Here is a 26,441-nt window from a genome sequence, read left to right on the forward strand (position 1 = left end):
TTTGTTTAATCGCAAAATATCAAAGCAGTACATTCCCTTTTAACCAACTGGTCTCAAGTTCTCAGACCCTTGGTGCATACAGGTAACACTAACAATATAACATTAAATACAGAAAATAAAAAATAAAATATAATATTATATTTTATATATATATATATATATATATATATATATATATATATATATATACATACATACACAGTACAGACCAAAAGTTTGGACACACCTTCTCATTCAAAGAGTTTTCTTTATTTTCATGACTATGAAAATTGTAGAGTCACACTGAAGGCATCAAGGGCTATTTGACCAAGAAGGAGAGTGATGGGGTGCTGCGCCAGATGACCTGGCCCCCACAGTCACCGGACCTTAACCCAATCCAGATGGTTTAGGGGTGAGCTGGACCGCAGACAGAAGTCAAAAGGACCAACAAGTGCTGAGCATCTCTCTGGGAACTCCTTCAAGACTGTTGGAAGACCATTTCTCCTCTTGAAGCTCATCAAGAGAATGCCAAGAGTGTGCAAAGCAGTAATCAAAGCAAAAGGTGGCTTCTTTGAAGAACCTACAATATGACATATTTTCAGTTGTTTCACACTTTTTTGTCATGTATATAATTCCATATATAATTTCACGTGTTAATTCATAGTTTTGATGCCTTCAGTGTGAATCTACAATTTTCATAGTCATGAAAATAAAGAAAACTCTTTGAATGAGAAGTTTCTGTACTATATATATATATATATATATATATATATATATATATATATATATATATATATATATATTTATATATATATATATATATATATATATATATATATATATATATATATATATATAGTACAGACCAAAAGTTTGGACTCAACTTCTAATTCAAAGAGTATGTATGTATATATGTATATACGGTATGTGTATATATATGTATATATATATATATATATATATATATATATATATATATATATATATATAGTTTTTAGAAATTCTTGGATGGTATGACATAAAATCATAATTGTAAAATCCAAAGTATAATGTTTATATAATAATTAAACTGTTTATATAAATATTTGATTGCAAGTTATTTTAGTTTATAATTTTATTACATAAATGTACTTTTATGTATTTATTTTTGGTCTTGATGGTTGTTCTCAAAAATCTCTTAGTTATGCATAGAAGCATTATTGTTAAATGCAAATACATTTATTTCTTTTTGAGTATATATGATAATTTGAGTAAATGAATGAATGAATTTGTGCTGTAATGTTGCAGTAATGGTATACGTGAAAGGTCACAAGCTGCCCTCTTCCACAAAGCCATCTTGATATTTCTAAGGTTTTATAACATGTTAGTTAAATTGGATATACAACAAACAAACAACGTGAAGACTAGGGTTAGGAGCTGTGGCAGCAGTGGTGGGGATGACGCTCGGCTCGCGGTAACCTCCCAGTAGCAGCGGCCCTGCCGGCCCTCCCTGTGTTCCTGGCCGTCTCTCACATGGTGATTGGGTTTCAGCACAGGGCTCAGAGCTGTGGGAACGAGTCATCACACTGGCGGCCTGCCTGGGAGACTGTGCTGCGCTCCACCAGGGGGAAGGCACATGACAAGTGGGGTTTTGTAAGCCCAAACAATGTGCCATCTTCACTGTTTAACCCAGGAAATTCACTACAGCTGGAGCCTCCAAACAGATGAGAAGCCCATGTGTGAAACTGTGTCTGTCTGTGTCTATGCAGATATTCCTGAACAACTTTGAATACATTTATAATCGTGATATCAGTGTTTACTGAAACATTTTAAAGGACTTTCATTATGTCCACTATTTAACATGCTGCGCTCATTTAAAAAAAAAAAAAGCTATGAAAACTTAGATTTTACCATTAAAGTGCTGTCTTGTCAAATATAGGTCCGTTATACAGGATGTTTTTTTTTTTTTTTTTTGCTTTACTGCATATGGTAAGGTTACCCGTAAAGATTTACCATAGTTTTGTTGTTGTTGTTGTTCTTAACAAGCATTTTCATAGACACAAGATTAAAATAAGGTTTTCTTTTTACCCGTAAGGATTTACCATAGTTTTGTTTTTGTTGTTGTTGTTGTTCTTAACAAGCATTTTCATAGACACAAGATTAAAATAAGGTTTTCTTTTTTTTTCTTTGTAAACATATAAGTAGGGCTGAACATACGTTTTAAAAACGTTTTGGAAACCTAAAAGTGAAAATCGTTTAGCAATGAGCATGGCGAAAAGAAATCACGTGAGGTAAAACCAACTTGAGCTCGAGCGTCGTTAAATAATCGTTCCTTGCTTTTCGCGTTAATATGATTCTTAACAAAACAAAATATAACATAAATCGTTAGTTAGATATTTGACAGGTCAGCCAATGAGCGCTAACCCGATTTGGCACGCGTGAGATGAATTTCAAAAAACTGCTGACAGAAGTGTCTTCCTTAAACTCATCAAATAATTCGTACACTCTGCTTCCTCATCTGAGCCTTGCCAGAAACCCTTTACCTAGATGTCCTGCTTTATCTGCACACTGGCCAAGCTCTGTCAGGCTCTGAAACACCGTCGCCTTTCTTGTGCGAAGTGTTTCTCACGCTTCTGGGGCCCTCGGGTGCAGAGCGCGAGTGCTGAAGCTGGGCTGAGTCGATTATCAGGGGAATGAAGTTTGAGACCTCCATTCGGCGACTCGGGGCGTGTTTTCTTTTTACGGTGGGTGTTCCCAAAGCAGCACGAGGGCGTGAATGTGAGAGTGAGTCTCCAGCGGTTCGTGGGAAAGACGCTCAGAGGGTTTGGTGACTGTACCTGTGCACACTGCATCATGAAGCGGCCTTGTGAGGACAGCACGTCCGACAGCGACATGGACGAAACTATTGATGTGGGCAGCGAGAATAACTACTCTGGGTAAGCGTGCATGGGAACCACAGCTTGTTTGCTGTTCTGTTTCTGAGGATTCACTTTTTACATGCTATTTTAAGATAGTATTTCTTTTGGACATTATATCAAATATTATATTAAATATATAAAATGCACATGGTAATTACATGTATTATAACTAAATATGTTTTATAAAAAGCCTATAAAATATAATTACAAAGAAATAAAATATAATTAATAATGCAGTTTATGGTTTTGATGTTCATAAATACTTGAACAAACATTAGGCTCTGTGGTGCTCAACAGGTCGATAGCTTACTATAGTCAGAAATGTCACTGAATCGTGTATCAGAGAAATTTAAACTTAATATTTTTTCATATATAATGACTGTCTGTACATAAACAGCTGTATTTAACCTAAATACCATTATTAATTTATATACTGTCATGTGACCTAAAGATTTTGTTAATGTGGTAGGATTTAATTTAAGTTATAGATCAAACTGACTACATTAGCTTGTACCAGCAATCATTTTTATGTTAGATCGAGTAGAAATTTTATTTGCAATTTGTAATTGCATGTTGCCATTTTTTACAGAAACGCTTACATGTTACTTAACAGTATTGTGAGATGTTAAAGACATTTCTAACTATTTGAATGTAGGCTATACATATTATTGAGCTTTTAAGCATTATATTAAGGAATTTTTTTGTTTGTTAATAGCTTAACGTTGATATAAAGAATTTTTAATAATTATCACTGTCAAGCATTTAACCTAAAATATGTTGTATGTGGTAAGACAAAAATAACTGGTTTTGTTAGTCAAAAATCAAAAATAATTTAATATGACTGAATAAAAATACAAATAAAAAGTAACTTTTGGTAACATTTATAAACTCTTTATACAGTGCACTGATAAGTTTTCATCCCCCTTTCCCCCCCAAAGTCAAAGCAACGGTTCGTTTATAAAATGTGGCTCACCTTCCACAACATCTCAAGTCATGGCTAGAAAGAAGCGGAGAGGGGTAATTCCAAACTTTTTTATATATATATATATTTGTTAAAATCTTTTAAATATTTTTTTAAACTCCTAATACATTACTCTCTGATAATTTGTAAATATATTGCAGATCATTGAGAAAAGACGAAGGGACCGAATAAATAATAGTTTATCAGAGTTGCGTCGTCTGGTGCCAACAGCATTTGAGAAACAGGTGAGTAGATATTTCTGCTTCAGCCCTTGCATGTTTTTTACACACACACACACACACACACACACACACACACACATATATATATATATATATATGCAAAGTAGAAGTTCTAATAATAATAATAATTATAATAAATAAAAAGTAAGTGGAAGAGGATGTTGTCAAAGCTATCATATTAAAAACACTTATCCTCACATATCCTATTGCTTCTCCCAAGGGATCTGCCAAGTTAGAGAAGGCGGAAATATTGCAGATGACAGTGGATCACTTGAAGATGCTCCAGGCCACGGGAGGAAAAGGTAGTCTGCTTGTCATTGGCTCCCGTTTTGCACACCACATAACACTGCAGTGAAATCTGAGTACAGAGTTCCCTTTTGACCAGATTAAAGTGGAAATCAATGTTAATGGTAGGATTGAACTCGTGGGAAAGTGCCGGCAGGACAAAAGAAGCACTTGACCCTGGGATTGTGTTTGCTTTCATAAATCCATGGGAGGGGAGTGGGGCCACATTCACAGGCTGCACTGTTGGGGGTTTGTTAGGGCTCTCCAATGAGTGTTAAAACCGAAGCACTGGGGAGACAAAACAAACATACAAACAGGTCAGGTCACAATCCCGGTCTGCTTAGGTTTAGCCTCTCGAGCACAGTGAGGTTACATTTTACTCATCATGATAAAAGCTTCAAATCAAGTCACCTTTATTTATTTAGCACTTGAACTGTTTCACACCAGCTTCATGGTAATAAGTAGGAAAATAACAGAATCAGAGATGCAAACTTCAAATTCAACATCTCTTGAAAAGCAGCTCTACAGAAACAATAATGTCATTAATCAGCTCATCAGTTCCGTGTTAATTCAGTTCAGTTCAGTACCTGTGAAAAGTTAAATTATGAAATTAGTTCAATTCAGCTATAAAGCAGCTCTACACAAGACAATAGTGTCTTTATTTAGCTCGAGTCAGTTCAGTGTTGATTCATTTTAATTCAATCATACTGTAAAAATTGTAAATTATGAAATTAGTTCAATTCAGCTCTGTAGAACACAATGGTGTTATTATTGAGCTCAACTGTTGATTCATAGTTTAGTAAAAGTGTCACTGTTCTAAGTAAGTTCAGTTATAAAAACAGCTCTATAAGAGATAGTAGTGTCATCATTCAGCTCAATTCAATTCAAGTTTTGTTCACATCCATTGGTGTCAGTGCAGTCAAATTGATAATGCAGTATAACAGAATATGAATATGAAGTGTTTTTTAAACAAATATTTTTAATTGTTCTCTCTCACACTCTCTCAGGATACTTTGATGCTCATTCTCTGGCCATGGACTTCATGAGCATCGGCTTCAGGGAGTGTCTCACTGAAGTGGCGAGGTATTTGAGCTCCATTGAAGGTCTGGATTCCAGCGACCCCCTCCGCGTCCGCTTGGTTTCTCACCTCAGCAGCTGCGCCTCGCAGAGGGATGCGGCCGCCATGACCACATCAATGGCCCATCACCAGCAGGCCCTCCACCCACATCACTGGGCCGCCGCTTTGCATCCCATCCCAGCGGCGTTCCTGCAACAAAGCGGACTTCCGTCCTCAGAGAGTTCCTCTAGCAGGCTGTCTGAGGTTCCTCAGAGGGGTGCAGCCCTGCTGACCTCCTCCTTCACCCACAGTGACACCGCGCTCAGAGCGCCCTCTACTGGCAGCCTTGCTCCTTGTGTACCGCCACTATCCACCTCGCTGCTTTCGATATCGGCGACCGTTCACGCGGCGGCCGCTGCTGCAGCGGCGCAAACCTTCCCTCTAACGTTTCCCGGAGGATTCCCGCTTTTCAGCCCCAGTGTAACGGCATCTTCAGTGGGTTCTTCCTCCGTGAGCCCTTCCGTTTCCACATCCACCACATCCCAACAGAGCAGCGGAAGAAGCAGTAAACCATACAGACCATGGGGGACTGAAGTGGGAGCGTTTTAAGTGTTGGATTTGCTCTTGTTGAATCTGGACGTCTTCCACACTTTGTACATAAAGGAAAGAAAACAGCTATTGTGCCTGCTTTGGTCAGCACTTTGGGTTTTTTTCTTTACACTTGTGCACATATGTAACATCAAAGATAAGCCAACTTTCTGGAAGGGAAAGAAAGACTGACTTTACACTTCAAGCTGTGTTGAAATCCATAACAATGGAAGAGCAATTTTCATTTTTGAAGAAAAAATCAGTTACTGTTTAACTTCATGTAAAGGGCTGTACTGTGTGACAGTGCCTGCATAAACACTGCTAATATGCTGCATTTGAGATCTATGATTTGATATTTCTACATAGAAAAAGCATGTGATTTTAACAAACATACAGTAGCATTAGAGTAAAACAGAACAGCTTGTTCAAAGACAAACCAAAGGTTTTGCAGATAATCACTAAAGTGAGGTGTGAATCAGTTTTGTAATCTATGATTTAACAATCCAGTTTGTAAATCTGTATATGTGTAAGATTGTAACTAGAGTTTATATTGAAATTAGACAGATGAGTTGGTATGATGCACTTCAATCACTACTGTTTTTTGGGGGGGGAGACAGGATCTTCTCCGCTTTACACAATAGGGCTACTGAATTAAAAAAAAAAATAACATTCACTAATACTCATATGTGAGATTTTCTACTACTGTAACTTTGTTACCTTTTTAATAACCCTACCACACTCTGTAAGATGTAACCATTTTCTATGCAAAAAAAAAAAAAAAAAAAAAAAAACAGATGTCCCTGAAGAAACTGCGTGTTTTTTTTATTCTGACACATATGCCATAAAACCATCATTCCATTTGCTTTCACCACAACAGATCGTGGAATTTTATGAGAGAAAGTAATTGTTTTCCCAGAGCATAATTTGAGTTCTTGAAATTGTATGGTGGAAAAAAAATATTAGTGTTCTTTTATGTGTTTTTCTAATAATGCAGAAGAATCCAATGAAGTGAAACAAACAACTGCAATTATAAGTGCCACTTCAACAGTCATAAATCTGTCGAAAAAACTTTAAAGACATACTCCACCCCAAAATGAAAATTTTGCTATTAATCACTTTACCCCCATGTCGTTCCAAACCCGTAAAAGCTTTGTTTGTCTTTGGAACACAATATAAGATATTTTGGATGAAAACCGGGAGGCTTGTGACTACCAGTTGACTGCCAAGTAACGACACTGTCAAAGTCCAGAAAAGTATGAAAGACCGTCAGAATAGTATCGTCAGAATAGTCCATCTGTCATCAGCGGATCAATCTGAATTTTATGAAGCTTCGAGAATACTTTTTGTATGTGAAGAAAACAAAAATAACAACTTTATTCAACAATTCACCTACTCTGCATCACCGTAACACAATTTTGTAGAATATCCGCTGAGCGCAAGCAGCGTATGGAATAGTGTTGAATAAAGTTGTAATTTTTTTGTTTCCTTCCAGTACAAAAAGTATTCTCATCGATTCATAAAATTAAGATTGAACCAGTGATGGACTATTCTGACAATGTTAGTCAGGGTGGACTATCCCTTTAAAGTTTGCTACAAACACATTATGAATAAAACACACACCAACATTCAACATTGTTACATAATCACCATCAATTTTACATTTTTGTTTGTAAAACTTTCAATGCCAAATTTGACACTGCAATGATTTCAATTATCACTGTAACATTTTAGATAACATAAAATATGTTTAATGTGGTAACATCTATGGTTTTGTTGGTCAAAAATATATTAAAAAGTAGTTTTTAAAAGTATCTACAAACAACTTTAAAGTAAGCTAAAAAAAAATCTTCTTTTGTTTATAAAATCTGACTATGCCAAATTTGTTGATGCTGCAACCATTTCTAAGTAACCTTTAAGAAGTTCTCATTTGATGTTTACTGTTATTCAAAGACAAGGTCCCTCAAGGTCCCCCTTGGTCCCTCAGGGACAGCTCAAGTCAAAACTTATGTAGCTATTCTGGCGGGCGTGAACAAACCATCGGTCGCACTGCAGTAGTGTGTGCCACATGAAAGCACAACAACACCAGTCACTCCTCCCCAAGATGGGTCTTTATGCAGGCCTAATCCACTCCCTTTATGCCAGGGTCTGTTAGACAGATTTACATTAGTAAATCACTGTCACACCATTAAATTCCTTAAGAGAAAAAGTATCAGCATTTCCAAGTGAATGGGGATTAAGGCAAACAGCGCCTGCTACCCACCGGCAATCATGGGAAAAGTGCGGGGCCATAAATCCGCCGGTTATCTGCTTTAGAGCGGCTGGTTCTCACGCCGGGCCCCTGCCTTTGAAGTGGCCGTCATATATCAAGGGCGCACATGATCTCCCCAAAACATCACACAGGCAAAGAGTCAGCGGTGTGAACATGGTCAGTAAGCCTGTCAGCTTCATTAGTTTCCACACATAAAAATGGTTTAGCTACTACAAGATGTGTTTCATGCTCCAGGCCGCAGGATAAAAGCAGCATAGATATGATCATAGCTCACATAGATCATATTCTAGGCTCGGGGGAACAGGATCAGTCATTTTGACTTTTTAACCTGAACTGTTTGGTATTATCTGTAACATTTAATACACTGAAGAGGATGTATTGAGCATATGAAAGTAAATTTTAAGAGAATATATCTGCTTATCTAGCCTCTTGTTTATAATTGCAAAACATAAAGATTATGATTAATGAACTGTCCTCCCACATTTTTAAAACATAATAGAAGCAAACCCATAGATAGATAGATAGATAGATAGATAGATAGATAGATAGATAGATAGATAGATAGATAGATAGATAGATAGATAGATAGATAGATAGATAGATAGATAGATAGATAGATAGATAGATAGATAGATAGATAGATAGATAGATATTCAATACCATGGTAAATATCAAATGGTTTTTCCTGCACTTTACCACCACAGTACGTTTTGTATAGGAATTACCCGCCAGCATTATTAACATAAAAAAAAAATTAAGAGAACAATTCCCTCATTATGTTTAATCTTGATGTCACTATAACTGAAAAGACAACAAATGTGTCTTCACTAGAGAAATGCTGCCATCTGGTGCGAGATCATTTTAAGGCGCAGATTGTTTTTCATTTAGTCACTCGTTTGTGCAGACTACGTGCAATTAGCATTTTTCAAAATATTTCCTGTAGTAGTTTCTATTTTATAAAATCACATAGAATAAAAAGGAAAATAAATAACACGATACATTATATATTAAACTGTGTTCAAGACGTCATCCTCGTCTGGCCAATCACAGCTCCGCGTTTTTTCACGCAGTCAAAACACGGAAGTAAACATATGGTATACACATGTTTTGCGCTAAATGTAACAACATTGCAAACGCATCGGTTTCCTGATGTAATTTACCGTTTTATTGATGGTTGAGAATTTATCAAGCTTTCGCCGTTCTCGACAAATGTTTGGCGTTTTACCACGAAATAGATTATTTATCGTGAATACATTTTTGGTGGACTTTGGAGTTAGTAAAGAGTATGAAGTCGTTTAAATTTCCAGGCCGTCATGGATATGCAGTGGAGATTTCACCTTTTTTGGCTTCTACGATCGCCTGTGCGTCATCGCAGTATTATGGAATAGCAGGTAATATTTGGAATATTGCATGAACATACATAAATGAAACTGGCATAAATGCCAATGAAAACTCTTCGTGTCTTTTAGGATGTGGGACACTGTTTGTGCTGGAGCAGAGAGAGCCAGATGTTTCACTTGTGAGGAGGTAATTTGTTGGCCTCTTTTAAGACTTACTTTTTTTTAATACAGTGTTTTTACACACACACACACACACCCACCCACACACACACACACACGTCTGTAAGGATAGGACAATATTTGACCGAAATACAACTATTTTAAAGTCAGCAATCTGAGGATGCAAAAAAAGAAAAATGAAAGAAAAAAATATATATTATATAATTATTATTATTTTTTATTATTATTATTATTTTTATTAATGTATTTATTTGCAGCAAGTAATTAGAATATAGGGTAAATTTCTTAATACATATTTAAGGCCACCGTAGATGCATGCAGAGTGTCAAGAAGAAGTGGAGATGTGACTGATCATTAAATAGAGGTTGAGGATCTTTTTGTCTCATACACAGTTTTGACTGGAATGACGGTCTCTTCGATGTGACATGGAGCGAGAACAATGAACATGTGCTGGTGACGGGAGGAGGTGATGGATCTTTGCAGATCTGGGACACTGCCAACCCCCAAGGTCCTCTGCAGGTGCTGAAAGGGCACACACAAGAGGTGAGTTCACACCCTCAGTAGTTTATTATAAAGCTCCCTGCATTTAGCACTTCATAACTTCTGAACGGCAAAACATCTGACCTTGGTGTAGGTGTATTCAGTAGACTGGAGTCAGACACGGGGGGAACACCTGGTGGTATCGGGATCGTGGGATCACACAGCCAAAGTGGTAAGTGGAGACTTAGTTCAATTCTTAACTAATGCTAAAAATGCAGCTAACCTTTAAAATGAAGATGAAACTCTTTTTTTTCTGTGTACTGGGGATCAGACATACTGGAAATGTTGTTACTTGTTGACATAAAATGAGCGTCATGGTTGTCCTGTTTTGCACACAGTGGGATCCGGAGCGATGTCAGTTAGTGAACTCCCTGCAGGGTCATGAGGGTGTCATCTACAGCACAATCTGGTCTCCTCATATCCCAGCATGCTTTGCTTCAGCCTCAGGTAGGAAAATGAGCTGTATCTGTCTTTCCATGAAGTTTGGAAGGATTGCTGCTATACTTTTGAAAGTGACAGTGTTGGGATGCAGATATTAGAGAAGACTACAGATATTATAGGGTGATCAGAAATGCATAACAAAATGGTACCATGTGGCATGTCAAAACAATCAGAATTCGAATATGCCGTATTGCTAGGTATGTTTATACAAATGAAGAATTTATTTGGTGAAAGAAGCTTCCACAGCACAAACAGAATGACTACGACAAGACACAAATAATACAAATACTAAAAATGTTAATAGACCATGAGTTTTATTTCTAAGAAAAGCATGTACTGATAAAATCTTTATTAAAATCTTATTAGACAACAAGTCCATTTTACCAGTTGAAGGATTGTTTTGCTTATTATATTGTGAGGGATGGGAGAGGACAGGAAATTAAGAGTAGAAAAGGGAAAATGGGATTGTGAAACCATGTTATTTTAGCATCACTTAGGTATTGTTATAGTTTTATTAATATTTTGGTATTATATTTATATATTTTATATAATTTTAGATGAGGTAATTTCAAGTTACATGTATTAAAAAAGGGGAAATATTGCTTTGGGAACTAGCTGAGATAAAATATATAACTTTTTTATTTATTTATGTAATTTCAGTTTATTTTATTAGATGTCTTGATTTTGCTGTAATATTTGGCTCATTAAAATTGCATCACAGGCAAATTTTACACTAGAGAACAAATTACACTAAATATGGAAATACAGTTTGTCTTGATATGTAGCACCATTTTACATTCTCATTCCCCTCAATACAACTGACAAATTTTCTTTCTAATAATAAGACAAAATTTAGTTATAGCAGAAATTACATTTTGGTGGAGATTGAGATTGTATAATATTTTAATATATATATATATATATATATATATATATATATATATATATGTATATGTATATGTATATGTATATGTATATATATAAAATCTTTCACCCCAAGAGGTCAGCAGTGAGCTACTACCATCCTTTGGAGCTTGCAGATGCCCTTTAATTTACATTTTTCTTTTAATTTTGATAAGTTTTGCATTCATTTAGTCCAATTAATTATAAAATAAAATACCGTTATTCATGCACACATGTACAAAAATCCCTTTCTTTCAAAAGACAAAACAAAACATATAGGTGTTAATATGAATAAGTAATCTGCTATAAAATCTTTAATTGACCTTATATAAATAATCTTTCACCCCAAGAGGTCAGCAGTGAGCTACTACCATCCTTTGGAGCTTGCAGATGCCCTTTAATTAACATTTTATTTTAGTTTTGCATTAATTTAGTCCAATTAATTAGAAAATAAAACAGAAATAAAATACAGTTATTCATGCACACATGTACAAAACAATCCCTTTCTTTCAAAAGACAAAACAAAACGTATAGGTGTTAATATGAATAAGTAATCTGCTTTTTGTTGCAAGTAAATAATATCTTTAATTGACCTAGTAGCCCTAGTTTTGATACATTTTGTGCTTGGCAACTGCATTCATAGTAGAAATTTCTGCATAATCATGATTGCATAACAATGGGTGTTTTTTAAATCATACTCCGAGTCTACACAGTAATCGGTGTGTTTGGCCTTGTGTAAGGAGGAGTCACAAGGGTCTCACGAGTTCACATCTCTCTCAGATGTAGCAGAAACTGGTGACTGCATTACAACTCTAAATGCTTCTTTCTTCAGTGTAGCACCAAAAGGAGAATTGCATCTTTTTATAATGCATTTTATGCATGACTTTTGTCAAGAGTCAAGGGCCGCTTATAGTGCATCAGGCAAGAATGACTAACTGTGAATGCATATACACTCACACAACCCATCTATGGTTCCTTGAGAGATCATGTACAGGATACTCATCCATGTTCCTTTGTATTAATTTGGCCCCCTCTTCAGGAGCTGTGGTAAGTATGATACCCTCCTGTGCTGATGGAGGACACTTTTCTTTTGCTATAGTATGTTGATACCACGTGTGTAATGAGATGTGTCTGAAAATCAATACTAAACCCTAGCACCGTGGCAAACGCTGAATGTGATCATGGCAAAAGTGGTTTCTGTGAAATGCTACTTCAGCAGAAGACGTTTAAGTAATAGATATGCTAGCTTTTCTCATCACAGAAACCTCTTATATAAGCATACAACAAAAAGCCAGCATCAGGTTTATGCTTTCCACAAATATGGCAGCTTTCCAGCACAGTTTTAAGAAGACTGATTGTGGCTTTCTGCAAGCTTTATGTTTATAAAGAACCTCTTTCATGTCTTTTCGACACACAAAAGCCAAATTGTAGTTTTGTGGGAAAATATTTCATGATTCTTCTAACCAGTATTTGCGTAGACGCTGATGTCAGACAACATGACGTCAAATAATTAAACCACCATAGCTCACAGGTTTTGGTAAGATGAAAAATATACTGAATTTTCAGGTTCATGCTGTGTCATATAATGTTGATATGGTTGTATGAATATATAAACAAATATAAATACTAAAATTCTGGTTAGAAACGTTGAAAAAAAATCAACTCTCTTAATAAGACATTATGTCATTATCCCTCTGTACATTAAAAAAACAGTTTCATCACCTCCCTTTCTCAGAGATATCACTTCCTCCTGGCTGGGATGCCGGGAAATCTTTAATGCAAGATGCTTACATGCCAACAATCTCAGTAAGTGATCTGTTCTGTAATAATTAAAATAGAAGTGCCTAGAGCGGACCACATATCACAGTTATTATTAAACTCGAGCTCATTGAAATATTGAAATACTAAATCTTCCTCAAACCCTTCAAACACTTTTCTCTGAAATCTACAAGCTGCCTCCTACGTACATGTTAAGACCCTTTTTGTGATGTTTTCTGATATGTCATCGTCAACTGGAGTGGTGTAGCTTTGGATTTGAATAAATTATTTTCAGACAGTTAATGGTGACAGGGTTTACTCTGTATTAGGATTATCATAATTAAAAAAATGTGCTTTTATGTATTTTTATGGTGGATTTTTATATTTAAGTCTGCATCTATGACAAAAAAAAATAAAAAATATAAATAATAAAATAATCTAAAATAATCAGATCTATACATAAAGGTATTTTAAAACTGTTAAAAAAAATTATGAAGGCATAACAAAGAAGCTTAAATCTGTTTTAATTAAAATCATATTAGAGCCCATAGGTGAAATGCAGTCTCTTTGTCCTGATGCTGATGTTAGCAGAAAATGGAACCATACAGCAGTATATTGTGATACAAAACCACTTTTCCTAGAGCACTTGAAAGTGTTTATGTGATAGGCTTAATTTATTGTCACTCCCTGCGGGTCGCATTTCAGAGTGGCTTTTATTTATTCCATTAGTTGGAGATCTTCAAATCAATAAGGGTTACAATAGTCATTGGCACAAGCCTCCTGAGATGTAATTAACTAAAGTAGGGCTATTCATTTAAACAACGAGCTATTGGATCGTCAAGTAAATGCCACATACTTTGAAGCCATTGAGAAACTGAGATTCATGTTTTGTGTTAATCTTATTTGGACTTTTTAATATCTTACCTGCATATTTCCTTCCAGTCCGGTTTATATGCAAGATGAGATGCATAACATCTTTTGTTTTTGTTTTTTTGCAATAGTAATAATGATGCTTAACTTGAAGAGTAAATATTAAAGGGATAATCCACCCAAAAATGAGTTGTTCATCCTCATGTCGTTCCACTGAATTCCATTGTATGGAAAAAAAATGAGTAGAAATCAATCAGATTTAAAACTCTTTGGATATCAACACTGGGGTCAAAATACAAAATATATATTTTTTGTGCTCAGCATAAGAAAGAAATGCATACAGGTTTGGAACGACATGAGGTTGAGTAAATAATGACAAGAGTTTTTATTTTTGTACGAACTATCCCTTTTAAGTTGGGTGTGTGTGCTTTCCAGATTTTCATTAATATGGTTATGCTGTGTTTATGCGGTGCTCACTTAATGTGTTACGTATAGCTATTTATTGATTTTTTTAGGTTATTCAAAGTGGGACCTGCAGTTCTGGGAACATGTGCAAATTTTCTACCAGGTTATTAATTCTACATTTATGCTTAGATCTATGAATACTTTTGCACCGTATACATCAGAGAAACCCCCAGTGACTGATTCTTGAGTCTTTTGCTGTTTGTTGATACTGCTAACGTTGCAACATGTAGTGACTTGTAAAAAGTGAATGTCTAGGACCATTTACTGCTTACTCCAGAATAGAAATGCTGTGCTTCAAGAAAAAGGTCAGATAGAAGGCGTAAAAGAGATACGACACGAGAAATTCCCTGTAGAAATCTGTGGCCTGTGCAGTATAGAGGACCGGCCATCAGTGCCTTGACCTGGGTCCATTCATGCTCACTGTAAGTGGCACTTGAAATGACTGTTATGGTTCAGGGGAGTGAAGACCAGGAGTTTATATGAGAAATTTTGTGACTTTTTAGAAGATTTAAAACTCTGACACTTGAAACTCCTCTCTGTCACTAGGGGATGGGACACTGCGAGTGTGGGATGTGAAGGCGGGATCGTGCAGGCTGGCTGTCCCAGCGCACAAGGCTGAAATCCTCAGCTGTGATTGGTGCAAATATGACCAGGTGACTATTTCATTCACTCACTGTGATACAGTTTGTGATAAAAGTGTTTATTGTACTGAACTTTCTCTGAGCACATACAAAAGGCATTACTCCAGTGTTTAGTTTCAGAATTAATTATAATATGCTGATTTGGTGCTCAAGAAACATTTCTTATTATTATGAATGCTGAAACTAGTTGTGCTGCTTAATATTTTTTTTAGGATTCTTTGATGAACGGTAAGTTCAAAAGAACATAATTTATTAGAAATATTTTGTGAAATATTTTTGAAATATCATATTAGGTATTATATTATTTTAAGTAAATATTAAGTATTTTGTAACATAAATGTCTTTAATTTCACTTTTCATAAGTGTGTCCTTGCTGAAACGAAGTTTTAATTTCTAAATATCTTACAGTCTCAGAATTTTGAGTGATTTATAATTATTCTAATAGAAATTGGAATTAAGAAATGTTTTTCTGAGATAACTGTATACCACTTATAACATAGTGCCATGTGTCATGTGACCAATAATCTAGCATGTTGCTTCTATTAAATAAATATGCAGTATATGCACGATAAAGTATATAGTGCACAGTAATATTTAATTCCATTCAGATTGTTATTCCTCTCATATATACTCAGAATATTCTGGTCACTGGAGCAGTGGATTGCAGTCTCAAAGTCTGGGACCTACGTAACGTACGACATCCTGTTGCTCAAATGATGGGCCATTCCTACGCCATCCGTAGAGTAAAGGTATTGTAGTTAGATGGTCAACTTATTCCTAGGATTCTAGTTTAAAAGCTGGCCTGATTTTTTTCACAGAAGTGTGTCAAAATAAAATTTGCAAGGTAATGCAAACGATGTGTATAAGGGGCCATAGTGAGAAATCATAACAGTTCAAAATATTGAGTTGGATGAAGGGTAAAGACTAGAGCTGCCAGTCAGTGTCACATTAGTTTGTTCATTGTTTTGATTAAATTAACAAGTCTGTTTTACATTAATGAGGCATGCAGCAGTGTCTGTCTGTGTAAAACTCACAGCATATTTCTGTACAGTATGTGACAGCTATGGATTTTCGTATATAAACAGATTATCTTTAGGGAACTGCTAAACTGAGTTGGAGAAAATGTGAGCGCTTGAGTGTCCAAACACTTAGCAATTATGTAGATTACAGAGATCGGTGCACTTGACCGGTCTACTGTCAAACCTGTGGACCCAAAACATACACAAATGCTCTGATTTTATGTCACACGAGGAAGCTTATACCTCCAAAAGGAGCGATGGGAATAAAACCCGCCTCAGCTGGGTCATTTGAAATCACAAGCTGTTTCAAGTTAATGGTTTTGCTCTCAGCTTTCAGATAATGTAGAGAAAAATAGCACGTGTGAAATAAGGAGCTATAAACTGTTTATTGCACTGGGAATGCAGGAGTGCTGAGAAGCATGTGATTGAACAGCTTTGAAATGAACACTGTTTATTTTTTATTATATGATTATTATGTCTTCTTATACTGTATCAGTGATAAAGAGGCATATTGTCTTTCTCATATACTGTTCTATGAAAACTCTTCCTGTAGGGTCATGATAATATTGGTGCTGTCATAATTCAGCTGATATCATTAAAACACTCAGGCGGAGGGAGAGTCAATCAATAAAAACGTGTAGATCTCATTTTAAAGTTCATCACATTATTTTAGCTTGCTAATAAGTAAAGATTTTGACTGATGGAATTGATGTAATAATTGAAATTCATTTCACACTAAAGTCTGATTGCAAAAAAAAAAAAAGTCAGATACTTATCCAGTTTATTTTCATATATAAAAGTGACCCATGTCATAAATGAACATTTGGACATTTTTAAACTGGTTGGTCATCTAAAATGCTGAAAGGATTTGTGCCACATTCAGATGTAGTGTAAATATAGCCTAAATGCCAGGTCCCGTTTTAAAGCAGTGTTCATTGTTATTTTTTCTTCAGCAGCCACTGTATATTAATTCCTCTTTTATGTGTTTTTCATTTCTAGTTCTGCCCATTCTATAAGACAGTCCTAGCATCCTGCTCATATGATTTCACCGTCAGGTAAGCCACATTTTTGACCACAGATGCATCTGTCACATTTAATCATTAAATAGCAAATTATAAACTAAATTCAGATTAAGCAACATCACATGAGCAGCAGTGCAGTTCTTCTGAATATCAGCACACCAGCATGGTTACAGTGGTGCCATTTATTTTAGACTGTTCTGTAAATAAGGAGGTAATAAAAAATTGTTCAATTAAACTAGGGCACTGGTAAATAACATGATGAATTCTATAGGATAAAAATTTTACTGAAACAGATCGTCTTCCTTAAAAAAACCCATGAAGTGGATTTCACATTTCTAAAGACCTTCCTGCATTGTCCAAATGCTCATCCATGTTGAAGGCATGAATGAATGAATGGTAAATGGTCTGGGTTGCTGGCACATTACCAGAAGAACAGATGCTTTTGCCATAAAGCTGGGTTTTAAAACCCATTGCTCTCATTTCAGAGTAGACTGGTTTATTTCCTTTTGCAGTGAATGCATTCTGTTAGTGCATGGTTGTGTTTGTATCGAGCGTGGAGCTCATTTTTTAATTGGGGGAATGATCTTTAAAAGGGCTGTCAAGGACATATCAGCAAAAATCACAGTAGTAAAGCAAAAGCAAATGTTTGGCTTAATTTTTGGCTTAAAAAATGCTGCCTAGTTGCTGTCATTTCATAAAGGAGCTCAATAGATTTGCAAATATGCTTTAGAAGTCTTAATAACCTTTAATTGTGATTGAATGTGAAATACATTTTTAGGCCTTTGAAGAACACACAAATTATAGTCTTTAGCAATCTTTTTTCCTACCTCCAGACACCTAGTAATGTTCTTACAAGTGAAGCTCTGCCACATCATTTAAGTTAGATAACTTTTTGTATGTAAAAATTAAGTTGTAATAAAAACACTGCTTCTCATTTATGTTTTTTGTTCTAAAAAACGTGTGACTGACAGTATCGATAAAGCTGAAACTGGAACATTTTTTTTTTAACTAAAGTTAGTCTATTGAACTCCTCCAAACAGGTCAAATGGGAACATCATTATAATTGATAAGGGGATGGATAGTTGTTTTTCTTAAAGAGTGACAACAGGTCTTTGCCTTGGCGGTTGGAGAACAATTACACAGAGTACTTTAACTGTGTTGACAAGCTTTTAAAATGAGAATTGACTCATATTGAGCAGTGGGTGCCACAAGTGGTCTAATTAGAGGTGAGCTTGATTTTCCTTCCGATGCTGTTTGTCACCTCATTGTTTAAACGCTATCTATTCATCTAAGACTGAAGGTGTTTGTCACTAAATGCACCAGCCAATCAGTACTTGGAAAAACACTGCAAGTTTTTGAACTATGATTAAACCAGATCCCTATTAAAACAAGACAATGACAAATTTATTATATTGTTCACACTTCCAAAAAGCTCATTTAGTGGTAAAGTCAAGTCACCTTTATTTATATAGCGCTTTAAACAAAATACATTGCGTCAAAGCAACTGAACAACATTCATTAGGAAAACAATGTAAGTGTATGTATACATTTTTAATATTACTTTTAATATTTTTAATTAAATTGGCTGATAGTAACCATTGACTACAAGTTATGGGTGTGTCCAACTTTATGCAAATGAGTAGAAACACGTTGTGACAACAATCAATGAGAGTAAAGGAAATGTTCAATTTCTATACAAAACAATGCAGTTTATATATAATGTAATGCATTTTAACTCACAATAAACTTCTCATTTATGATCAGATTGTTTATAATGAAGTATACAAGGAGCCAGTTATTACTGTACCTTAGTAACCTTAGAAGTTCTGTTTTATATTTGTGTTTAACTTTCAGTTTATTGTCTTTCAGTTCATTTAGCATGAATACAGCCAATCAGCTTTAGATCTAGTATTTGCGGTTTTGCTTTCATAGAAATCAGCTCTATTGATTACAGGAAATTTGCTGTTTGAACAGACAGGACAGATTAAGGTGCTATTTAATTCATTTTACCTTCAGAGTAAACTGTGATTATACCAACCAGAAATGATTTCTACAGGAAGAACAGCTCAACGTGAATCTTTTTTGTTCCCTTTGCGGTAAAGAGAAAATGGTGTTTATTTAAAAACAAAGACTTTTTAAAGGATTTATGTTCAAAAGAACTTGAGCCACCGGCTGCCCCACACACACACACACACAACACACACACACATGCACACTTAGCTGTTTACTTAACCCAGTCTATGCAGTTGCTCTTATAGGTCTATCAGGTCTCGTTTACAGCAGATAAGGTTTCCTCTTTCATACACAACAGCTGGCTTTTCTAAGCTGCTATGACGGCACGTATGAAGGAAAAGTCTTTCTCTGTGTTATTTAACAACTAATTAGGCAGGGATATTGATTTTTCTATATTGTTCTTTGCTTTGTGTAAGGAGCTTTCATTCTTTATTTAAATGATGACAGTTTGTTTAGATTGATGCATTGCTTTTAATGAAGTATGACAGACATCAGTCATTCTGTTGATTGTACAGTATGTGTATCTAACAAAATAAATTTCACATAAATACATGCACAAACTGCATATATCAGGTGCATTATAGTGTTGCCGGGTGAATTTCTCTCAGTATAGGCAATTTCATAAAACATTTGCCACTACATACTCTTATTGATTTTAATTGTGTGGTTGGATTTTATTTTATTTATTTTTTTATTTTTTCACACGTTCTGTGCTTATTGTTGGAAAATATCACATGAGTCTAGTAATTTGGCACAAGTTTGTCTTAACACATTGCCATTTTTACTTGATGAGTGATGTTTGGTGCTGTTTTAGTGCCCTCTGAACCTTTAACACACATCCAGCATATTGATGCCACAATGGTGATTAAATTAAACATCTCTTTCTAAAGAAGTCCACACCCTGAAAAGCTGTCGTCCCACTGTGCTTATAAATAATATCCTTCTCTTCTGCTCTGTGGTAATGTTAGTATTAATGCCTGCCTAATGTTTTCCTATAGACAGGGTTTTTTTCCCCCCTTTTTTTAGAGAGGTGATTTAATTACATTTGCTGAATGGATCAGTCAGGGCCTGGTGAGCCAGGGCTGCGTCAGGGCTTTGAGCTGCTGCCCCGTCAGAGAAGACAAACTGCTGTTCAATTAGCATGATTGCCTTCTGCTGCTCTGCGTCCACAGATTCTGGGACTACTCCAAGAACCAGCCGCTGCTGGAGACACTGGAGCACCACTCGGAGTTTGTGTGTGGCCTGGATTTCAACCTGCACATCCCTAACCAGGTAATCTGAGCAAAACACAGTGCTGTGGGACACACCTATTGACTTTAGCTGAAAATAACAATATGAAAATAAGGCCTACCAGTTCTTTTCCGCCACATCCTGCCACTTCCTCCCATGCTGTCCTTTCAATAAGTGACACAAAGGAAATTAATATTTGGAGAAAACAATGTAGTAGCTTTCAATAGTGCAGCAAAAATAACTCCGAGCAACCTTTTTATTTAAGTAAAGCCGGTGTTATTCAAGTTTGAGAGAATTTAGGTAGAATGTTTTAATAGCTTTACTTCAGTAAAAATAGAAATTTGTAATAAATAAAAAAAAATGTAATGTGCATGTTAAAGATGATGACCCAAATTAAAGTTTTCAAGTGATTCATTGAAATTGACAGTTCAAACTGATTCACAGAAATGAATCGAACTGAACTTATAAATCAGTTCAAGCTGTCCATTTCAGTCAGTATTATGCATTAGTTGAGTATCATTGAGGTACTATACTTAAGAGTTAATTTAAGTTTTTATTTTTACATTTTTTATTTCAACTTATAATGTAAATTTTAATTGTAAATTTTGTTGTGTGTCTGTCATTCTTATTATAAGATTTTTTTAATATGTCAATTTAGATTTATAAATTTTTATGTCATTTTATTTTTTTGTTATTTCAGTAGTCCTACATGACTAAATACACTAAATGAAAATTACAATTGTTTATTTGGCAGCTATCTAAAAAATTTATTTCTGATGTTTATTTTATTTTAAGTTAGAAATTATTTTAATTTTAGTTAAATAGAAGATCCTTGCAGTTATTTATTAAATATTGCTGATTGTTTTTTTGTTTTTTTTTAACTACTAGAATTTCCAATGTGTTTGTTTGAAATTAAGGTAGTTCTGATTGGGCAAAAAAAAACTTTTTTTATTTAATTTTTTATTTGTTCTATTTCGAAGCAAATATGTAAATATAAGTTATATATCAAATATTTGGAAATTATTGATATTGTGCTGAGTTATATCATCCAGTCTTACTTTAGTGTTTTTTTAATTGACATCTGTTCTGATGGACCAGTGGCTTGTAATTGAGAAACTTAAATTAATATTTCCATGACTCCATCTGCAGCTATTAATTTTGGTTAACCCTCGCTTTACGGCCTGGTCTGTTGACCTCACTTCACCTCTGATTTTGATCTGTTGCTCAAAACAATCATCTGCAGACAGGTGGCATGCCTTGTTCGTAGAGAGTGTACAAGGAACCGGTCACGTACAGCAACAGAGCACTCAGCTCATTGAGATGTGGGCCGCGGTCCTCAGGGGAGCTGGTCCTGTCTGACGCCAGCACTCATAGTGATGAAGAAAAGTCAGAGCAGTCAATGAGCCATCACTGAGCTGACAGGAGACATCTGCAGCAAACCCCTCACCTCCACAGTGCCACTGTGCCATTTTTCTGAGATTTAGCTTTGAATACCTTTCAACCTATAGGTCACCTCAAGTCCTGAAGCGTATGAATATGAAGATCTTCTTATCTGACTGTTTATGTGGAGCGTGATGGCTTTGATTAGATTTCAATGAATTAATAAATTTTATGCAGTCAAGGGAAATAAGTTATGATTTAATTTAATGCAGAACTGAAAAGGAAACTGTTATATAGCAGTTTCTGGAGACTGGAGTTTATATTATTTTTATTATATATAATACATTTTAAATAATAAACAAAATATTTATTTAATAAAGCACAAAAATAAATAAAAAAACATCAGCCCCAAAGTTTCGAATGGTAATGCATTATATATTGTGTATAATGCAATTGAAATAATAAACAAAATATAATAACATGTGAGGCTGGACCACAAAACCAGTCGCAAGCAGCATGGGTATATTTGTAGCAATAGCCAACGATGCATTGTATGGGTCAAATTTCTTGATTTCTCTTTAATGCCAAAAATCATTAGGATATTAAGTAAAGATCTTTACTTAAATTTAGTCAATTGTCTACTGTAAATATATAAAAACTTAATTTCTAATTGGTAATATGCTTTGCTAAGAACTTAATTTGGACAACTTTTAAGACAATATTATCAATATTTAGATTCCACATTTTCAATTCAGTTCAATCTCAGCCAAATATTGTCATAACCTAACAAACTATACATAAATGGAAAGCTTATTTATTCAGCTTTCAGGTGATTTTTAAGTTTCTTATTGACCCTTATAACAGGTTTTGTGGTCCAGGGTCACATATAATATAAATATCAATATAATAAAATCATAAAGTGAATAATTTAGTGATATTTTTTATTTGATTGGATAATTATGAAAAATATTCATCACTATCCAGTGGTTTGAGCTTCTGTTTCAAACACTTTAGATTCTAAGATGGCTAAAATTATTTATATTGTTGACTGGGTATAACTCCATTCAACTTTTTCAAGGCTTTGCCATTACCTTCACATCTCATTTTGATAATGTAGAGTTTCCTTTCAATCAGAATGCAAATTTGGGAAGTTTTTAAACTCACTTTGATGTCTTGCCCACTTCAGAGTATTTTGTAAGTCTCTTAGAAGACATGATGTGTCTCTTATATTAATAGTGCTCAACCAGAAAAATCTCTGGACCGCAAGTGCATCTGAGCCAAATTGCAGGATTGGAAAAATAATGTAGGTATGGATTCTCTCTTATTGTTAGTTCCGCATGGGGTGTAAGTGCAGCTGTTGGCAGGCTGCAGGTGGTGTGGGTTGTTCCTGCAACGCGAGGGCAAGAACTGTGAAGTGCTTTTTCTACCGCAGTCTCCCTGTTTGCTGCCAACCGTTCACACAAACGCACACACATACACACCTTGTGCTACTCGTACTCGCTGTCAAGGCCAATATTCAAGCCCACAACTCACCCTGAGCCATTGTTAAATACACATTTTAGAGTCAAGGGGGATCAACACCACCAATGTCATTTATTAGTGGATACTATTATAGGTCAATTTTGACTATTCCTAGCAAACGACATATCAGTTTAAAAATACACATTGACAATGAAAATGTATTCTTTTTTTACCCTTTCGGTTTGATTGATCACCTCTGCTCAGGTTTGCACACATGCTGAACCTCTGTACAGTCATTATGCCTTTGAATAAAGTGAAGTCTTTAAATGCGGTAATTATACTGTAACCGGTTGTTAAGAAAAACCCCAGCTCCGACTTCATCTACACCCACAGCAGGTGATGCATCATACCTTTACACTTTTTGACAAGAACCTAAAACGTGTCTCTCAAAAGAGTATTGTGTATTGTGTGTTCTTAACAGATATTGTTCCTCAGATGAGCAGAGCAGAATCACATTCTTGTTCTCTTGCCTCCAGTTTCTATTGAGCGTTGTGTTATCAGCTGACCACACGTTCACTCCTCGCTCCTGCTCTCTGCATCAGTTTCTTCTGCACTGTTGCCTGCTCACTGGCACTCAGTCTCTGTTGTGTGTTTTGCAGTCAAGTAATTAATGAAAGACTTTTTCTCCCTCAGTGGGTGAGTCACAGGCTTTCTGCTGGAGCGCTCTGGAGTAATGAGATATGGAGAAAAGGGAATGGAACATCACTATATCACTTTCACATTGAGTTGAATTTTGTCTGTTAGGACAAACTGTGCCTTTGAAGTTCTATTTATAGGAATATGGACATGAACAGACTTGTGTATAGTTCATGAATTTTTTTTTAACTGTATTGTTAAAGCCAAGCAAGTTTTTTACTTCAAAATGTTGATTTATTTCAATATGATATTTGCCATTTCATTAATTAATTGTGAATTTCACTAGACATTTAAGAGGGAGAGTTGTTTCTGCACCTTTTTTAGTGTTGTGATTAATATCTTATGCATATATTAATCATTATATGTTCTTATGTCAGCTGCCCATATTCAGTTTGTCTTGATATTGCTATTAGAAAATATAATGAGGAGAATATAACAAAAGTACATTGTTAACTGTACAAGGTACAGTATCAGTTTAATGTCCTTACACAGGCAAAAGGAGATGCTTTAAAAAGTCTTTGAAGCAGCATCAAAAGAAACAATTTGTTGGTTAAACAACATTATTTTGTATTTCAGTAAAGCAGCACATGCATAAAAATCTCTTTATTTTCCAATATCAAGGGTTTTCTTTCTCTCCTTTTTTGTTCTGACTTGACCCTTGTGGTGACGCAGTAAGCTTTGTGCTTTACATGAATTTGGTATATTTATTAATGCCGTTTTGAATTTCAATGCCATTAAATTGAATTAAAAACAATATCTTAAAATACATTGCATACTGTATGTATCCAGTCAGTGGTGGAACTTTTTAGCTTTGTCATTCTTTCCAATCAGGCAAGAAGTCTGCAGATAGGACATTAACTTTATAGAAAATGTTCCATAAAGTGGATCTTATTATTTATTTTTTATTTGACCCTTTTAAAATGATGGGCTTGTAGCCAGTTGGGTGGTATCATTACCAGCATCCAGCTATAGAAAGTGTTTAAGCTTGTCTCACCCAAAGATTTTATTGTCCTTTATCATATTTTTTCTACCTCAATCACGTGGATGCAGTTTTAATCGTGTGACTGTGGCCTTCTTCACAGGTTGTGGACTGCTCTTGGGATGAGACTGTAAAAGTCTTCACCCCTTCATGCCTAGCTGCCCTATAGGAGGTTGGTGCACCATGGAAAGATGCTGGGGCAAAGCACAGGGGAGCCGCAGCTATGTTTCAATCACAGGTGCAGAGTTTGCCAAGATTTCACTGCAGATTTCCTAATGATGCTATTAAAGGAGAACCCATGGGATGCATCAGGAGCATTGCGTCAGGGGCGCTGTACAGATGAGGGGCAATCTCATGCTGTCACTGAGTGTAAAAACTGTGTGTGATGTTGTTATAGGGTTTCTTAAATGTGTAATGAAACTAAAAGTTTACCTTAAAGGGATAGCAAAAAAAAGGACAATTCTGTCATTAATTAATCACCCTCATTTCATTCCATCGTTCATCTTCAGAACTGAAATTAAGGACAGTGGTAAAACAGTCCACGTGGAATCAGTGGTTCAACTGTAATTTTTATGAAGCTCCAAGAATACTTAAAATACAATTTAAAAAATGACTTTATTCAACAGTCCCTCTCCTCCAAAATCACGTCTTCCGCCATTTTCGAGAGTACCTCTGCATAAACAGAAACAATGCATACACATGATGCTGATGATGTACAACGCACATGAGCTGAGCCTTGTTTATGTGCAGGGGAAAGCAATGCACATTCGTTGTGGTACTCTCAATAATGGTGGAATACATGATTTGGAGGACAAGAATTATTAAATAAAGTTGTTACTTTGCGCACAAAAAGTATTATCATAACTGGGGTATTATCATGTGGTCTGGGGACATTTCTGTTATACATGAATGTCTATGCAGGGTCATAAAGCTCTTGGATTTCAGCCAAAAATATTTTAATTTGTGTTCCGAAGATGAATGAAGGGCTTATGGGTTTTTCGCGACATAGTTTTTGGGTGAACTATTCGTTTACGCAGCGAGTGCCTTGTTTTCTGAAGTGCATTGGAAGATTATTTAGTATGTACATGTTGTTCCTTACTGGTTTGTTAAACTGATATTAATAAATCGATGCAATCTGTCATTCTCAACTGAAGACAAATCCTGAGCATTCCTTTTTATCTAATTAATATTGCCAACCACTTGGTTTTACATTTTTTAAAGGTTT

At 35.4% G+C, this 26,441-nt stretch overlaps 2 protein-coding genes across 2 annotated transcripts; both read left to right on the plus strand.

The window, feature by feature from the left end:
- The first annotated feature begins 2,606 nt into the window (after nucleotides 1-2,606).
- LOC127984243 (hairy/enhancer-of-split related with YRPW motif protein 2) lies at nucleotides 2,607-6,837 on the plus strand. The gene is made up of 5 exons (XM_052586803.1): nucleotides 2,607-2,894; nucleotides 3,815-3,893; nucleotides 3,999-4,082; nucleotides 4,300-4,381; nucleotides 5,372-6,837. Exons 1-5 carry the CDS (start codon nucleotides 2,812-2,814, stop codon nucleotides 6,028-6,030), a joined length of 987 nt encoding a protein of 328 aa, XP_052442763.1. The 5' UTR covers nucleotides 2,607-2,811; the 3' UTR covers nucleotides 6,031-6,837.
- A 2,511-nt stretch (nucleotides 6,838-9,348) lies between these two features.
- Nucleotides 9,349-26,375, plus strand: pex7 (peroxisomal biogenesis factor 7). The gene is made up of 10 exons (XM_052586804.1): nucleotides 9,349-9,669; nucleotides 9,748-9,805; nucleotides 10,191-10,341; nucleotides 10,433-10,510; nucleotides 10,677-10,785; nucleotides 15,322-15,428; nucleotides 16,052-16,165; nucleotides 17,435-17,490; nucleotides 20,643-20,742; nucleotides 25,320-26,375. The coding sequence occupies exons 1-10, from the start codon at nucleotides 9,564-9,566 to the stop codon at nucleotides 25,383-25,385; spliced, it is 945 nt and encodes a 314-aa protein (XP_052442764.1). The 5' UTR covers nucleotides 9,349-9,563; the 3' UTR covers nucleotides 25,386-26,375.
- The last annotated feature ends 66 nt before the right edge of the window (nucleotides 26,376-26,441 follow it).

Source organism: Carassius gibelio, chromosome B20, assembly GCF_023724105.1.
Source record: "Carassius gibelio isolate Cgi1373 ecotype wild population from Czech Republic chromosome B20, carGib1.2-hapl.c, whole genome shotgun sequence".
Classification (NCBI taxonomy): Eukaryota; Metazoa; Chordata; class Actinopteri; order Cypriniformes; family Cyprinidae; genus Carassius; species Carassius gibelio.